Consider the following 5,000-nt stretch of genomic DNA (forward strand, 5'->3'; position numbering starts at 1 on the left):
TTTTTTTTAAAGATCGTATTTATCGTATTTATTTATTCTTCATATTACCAAGTCAAATACGTTGAGGAGATAAATGTTGCTTTTATCCATATTATAATTCTCGGAAAAGATAAACGTTTCCTCACAAAATGTTTATTACCTCCTGGCTATCCAGGCAATGAAAATAAAGTTTGAAATAGCTTAGAATGCTGACGTCGCCAACGCGGTTACTATCGTGGAAAGATTTATGCAATTATTTTCTTAATTTTCTCCGTATTACCGTAACTGTTACTGCTACCAAAACTACAGTAAATCGGGATCCATCTATTTACGAACTATATATGTATACATACATACCCACACACACACACACACACACACACACACACAGATATATATATATATATATATATATATATATATATATATATGTATATATATATATGTATGTATGTATGTATGTATGTATATGTATGTTTATATATATGTATGTATATGCATATATATATGTATATATATGCACACACACACACACACACACACACACACACACACACACACACACACACACACACACACACATATATATATATATATATATATATATATATATATATATATATATATATATATATATATATACACACACATATGCATATATAGACACATATATGTATATATATATACATATACATATGCATACATATATACATACATACATACATACAAACACACACACACACACACACACACACACACACACACACACACACACACACACACACACACACACACATATATATATATATATATATATATATATATATATATATATATATGTATGTATATAAGAGTACCAACTCCGTAAACATTTAACGTCAAATGGGGTGACGTGTGAAGAATATTTATGCCACATTGTCCAAATACACCTTTGTTGGCACAAACACCTGGCCGACCGCCCATGGTGTTACAAACATCGCTTACGTAACATTCTGTACCAAAGAAATCATACGTAACGGCTGTGGAAAAACACATATAAAAAATGTAGATCCAGCAGACAGAAAATATAACAAATTAAAAGAGATTCTCACCTCGACTTTCTGTGGGTCGCTCGAGGGGGCGCCGTTCAGAGAAATCTGTTCGGGGTTGCTGTTGGAAAAGACGACTTGAGACGCTTCCTCGTCGGCCTGGCGCCTTACGAGCTCGTGCGGGACCTCGGAGGCTAGGGCCAAGACGCAGGCCAGGTGGCATGCGGTTATGATCGCAAACTGGTATCTTAGTGTCCCAGTCATCGTTTTGATCTGAAATGTCGAGAAACACGATTTGTGGTTGAGGTGAACCGTGTGCTGTTTTAGCTTTCACAGAAATAATCAAAAGCTGATACCATGTCCTTCATGTGTACTTGAAAATGAATTGGAATAAAGAATAACGGTGGTATTATCTTTCAAAAATATGTTTGTAGACGGCTGTGATTTATTGATGTGATTGTTAATTTCTTGATTGCAAGTCGCTACAAAAGCAAATAAAATCACACAAGCACGCGCGCGCGCACCCACAATAGAAGTCGCTTTATCTTTTACACATATAAGATACATAAATGTGTAGGTTTATAGATCTATAATATAAGGGTATTTTTTCTTATTTTTTTATTATCCTGTTCCTGATTTTTCATTTCATTTAATTTAATGTATGTACCTCCATAGCCAGTGACTTTAACACGAAGCCAACGTGAGCTTATTTCATACTTGCCGTTACGTAAGTAAGAAAAAGCAGCTGCTCACATAATTGCATAACTTACACTTGTATCTTGCCAGACTACACTTGTGACTCCTACAAAGAATATATTTTGTACCTGTTGTTCTTGCGTTGGGTGAACTCGATTTTTCCACCAGTGCAATTAAAGTGATAAGATAACTGACATTCTTATTATGGGATAAACATTATAAGGCCTGTAACTTCCTCTGATCTTTACCTCAACTTTATTAGCCCGTCTTTCTACCGTTTTGATGAGCCGTTTCGACCTGTTTCTATTCCCTGCCATGTTGTTACTCGAACCCTTCTCTCTCTCATATCCACCACAATGCAATCTTTCCATCTTGTCTTAGATCTTAGTCTCCTCCTTCCTAGTTCTTCCAAGTCCAATTTCCTTCTCATCACTTTCTGATATCTTGTCTATGCCATCTTAGCCTTGCTTCTTGTGTTTTGACACCTCCATCTTCTTTACTGGTTTTATAATCATTGCATTGCTGATCTGTCTCTTTGTCACTCCACATATTCATCGCAACATCCTCACTTCCATCTTCGTCTCGTTTGTTTTCTTCACGGGTATTACTTCTGCCTCTTACGTCATCGTTGAACGGGCAACAGTTGTATATACTTTCCCCTTCAGTTTCAGTGGCATTTTCCTGTCGTACAAAACTCCTGACAAAAAATATCCACTCCCACCTCTCTCAGATCCTGCACGCCTCAACGGGGATCTCATCTGGCCTAGTTCCTTCTTTATTTTTTATTCTCTTAAGTGCCGTCACCCCTTCTGCTCTCGCTACAGGTCCGTTATGGTCATGCTCCCGAGGTTCTCCACATCCAACAGGCCTCCAAAGTACACCTTCAATCTCCCTTGTACCTTTTTATTATCCGTTAGTACCACACCATTGGAATCGTTCATCTGTTTTACATGATGTACGTCCATTGATGTCTTATTCATATTCCTTATTACCCTGTTTATTTTCTCTCCCTAAGATGTTTCCAGATCTTCGTTCCCCTGCTTTCACCATGGCCATGATTTCTTTGTTAACTTCTTTGCTCTTCTGTATTCCACCTCATCGCCTGGTGCTTTATTCACATTTCTTTGTTTCCCGTTTCTTTAGTAATCTTTAATATCTTCTCTCTATCACAATTCTTCTGTTATTGTGCATGGCTTTCCAGATATTTCCTTAAGTACTTCCCTGGTCATTCCTCTTAGGATCTCTTAATTTTCCTTCCACCAGTCTTGAGCTCTCTCTACATTTACGTTCACCCTATCTAGCAGCTTGGTCTTGAACTCTTGCCTCTTTGCTTCCTCTTTCAGTGCTGTCCATTGAAGCCACTTCCCACATCTTCCCTGTCCTTTTTTGGCCTTCTCACCATCACTAACAACCGGTCTAACTGGGTGGCATTTCCTCCCCTCTTATATGTGATGAGGTGCTCTTCTCTCTTGCAGAAGTAATTATTTGCTACTACTAAGTCAAATGAGATTGCTAAATCTAATATTCGCTTACTATTTATACATTTATTGTATATTCCCCTTATACGAGTCTTACCGTCGTTAGCCTATCTCCTCTCTTCACTTCTTTAATTTTGTGAGATTCCACTATTCCAACTCCATTCCCTCCTGATACTGCACCACTATAGTACAGTTTGTATGCTTCTAATTCCTTTGCCTTGTTACCTCTCCACACAGTATGTTCACAGTCCTCCTCTTCATCAGCCCCGCCACCTCTCTTATGACGCTTACATATATAACAATAGATAAATAAAGAAATCAAAATAAGTAACATAAATAGTTTAGCCCACTATGCTTCTCTTTTGCACCTTGCATAACTAAAGTGCATTTTACCAATGAAGTCTGTAAGTCAGTGGTGGACTGCATAACCTTAAACATTAATACATTAGCAACCCCTGCCACTAATGCTATCTAATTGGGGTAGTAATAAAACTAATGATTTATCTCCTTTCGCTCTAAGGTGGCACATTAAATGTTTGTAAGTTTGTAACGTTACGAATGTGATTATGAAATAGAAGCATTAAAATGAAACATTTTCTTGCCTATTTGTTTGATTGGAACCTTGTCGAATAGGAGAAAGGCCTGCGTAAATTGGTTCGTTCGTCGACTCAAATTACCACAGCCAGTTGAGCAGTTTATTTCGCACTCTAAATACCGGCCTTGTGCTTGTCGGAATTCCTCCTCGCCCATGTTGGACAAGATGGACGAGATGTTCTAACCGTTCGGAACCCCTGTTATGGCGCCCTGGACAAGTTGTTCATCTCGTCCATCTCGCCCTCCTTCGCAATAGCATTTATATGCAAATAATAATAGTTGCAGGTAACCATAAGATATTGACAGGTAATTTTAAAGCCCATTACTTTATTGTTATCAAATAGAATTTTTTGTGTTTGTCAGTAGCAAGTAAGATACCTATGCATCAGAGGTTACAAAACCTATCCAGCGTGTTAAATAAAGACAATGGTACTGTGGGCAACGAAGGCCTCGGAGTTGCCTAACGCGTCGTCGTTGTCATGCTGGTCCTGACAAGATGTCTAGACGAGCAAGACAAAGAGTTCGGAACGCAGCACTAGTGTATCGATGTTCTGTCTGTTCTGACTTACAAGAAATTATAATAAATGAATGAAGAAATAAAGAAAAAACAGCTATGAAGTAAAAGGATCAGACGCTTTATTTATGCTCACGTCTGTTCCTCTTTCACGCCCACATTTACAAAGTCGACTCGCCTATTACCACCCGCCATATTCTTATCCCTTCTACATTCCCACTTCTTCACAGGCTCTTGTGTTTTCTAACTCTTCTACTTCTCTGTCGAGGGAACCAGGTGTTTCTCGCACCTGTACCCTTTTCGCAATACCACATCCTTCAGCTTTGTTATTTTTAATTTGCACTGTTTGTTGAAACGAAAATAATAAGAGTCTCGTCAAAGTAAAATACGAGGTGCAGTTCCCTAGCACAGTATTTTGAATTAAAGACTGTATGTGTGAAACACTTCTCAAAAAATATCTGACTTGTACATATACACACATTTGCATATGTGAGTGTTTACACACACATACACACACCTACTTGTGTATAAGTAAGCATTCATTATATGTATTTCTGTGAATCTATCTATCTATCTATCTATTATTTGATGCACTCACATACACTAAAATAGCTAAAGTAATCACACATCTTATGTACGATGGTCTGAAATGGGGATTTCTAATGCACCGGTACGCGCTATAAAATTATAAGTGATGTGATTTAATTAGAG

At 37.8% G+C, this 5,000-nt stretch overlaps 1 protein-coding gene across 1 annotated transcript in view; it reads right to left on the reverse strand.

Annotated features, from left to right (window-relative positions):
* Positions 1-5,000, reverse strand: part of LOC113800827 (mucin-2) — a 49,777-nt gene that overhangs the window by 35,959 nt on the left and 8,818 nt on the right. The window contains exon 2 of the mRNA XM_070123283.1: positions 1,071-1,280. Within this exon, the coding sequence (XP_069979384.1) occupies positions 1,071-1,280 (210 nt within the window). The remainder of the gene's footprint in view (positions 1-1,070; positions 1,281-5,000) is intronic.

This window comes from Penaeus vannamei, chromosome 7 (assembly GCF_042767895.1).
Source record: "Penaeus vannamei isolate JL-2024 chromosome 7, ASM4276789v1, whole genome shotgun sequence".
In the NCBI taxonomy this organism is placed as follows: domain Eukaryota; kingdom Metazoa; phylum Arthropoda; class Malacostraca; order Decapoda; family Penaeidae; genus Penaeus; species Penaeus vannamei.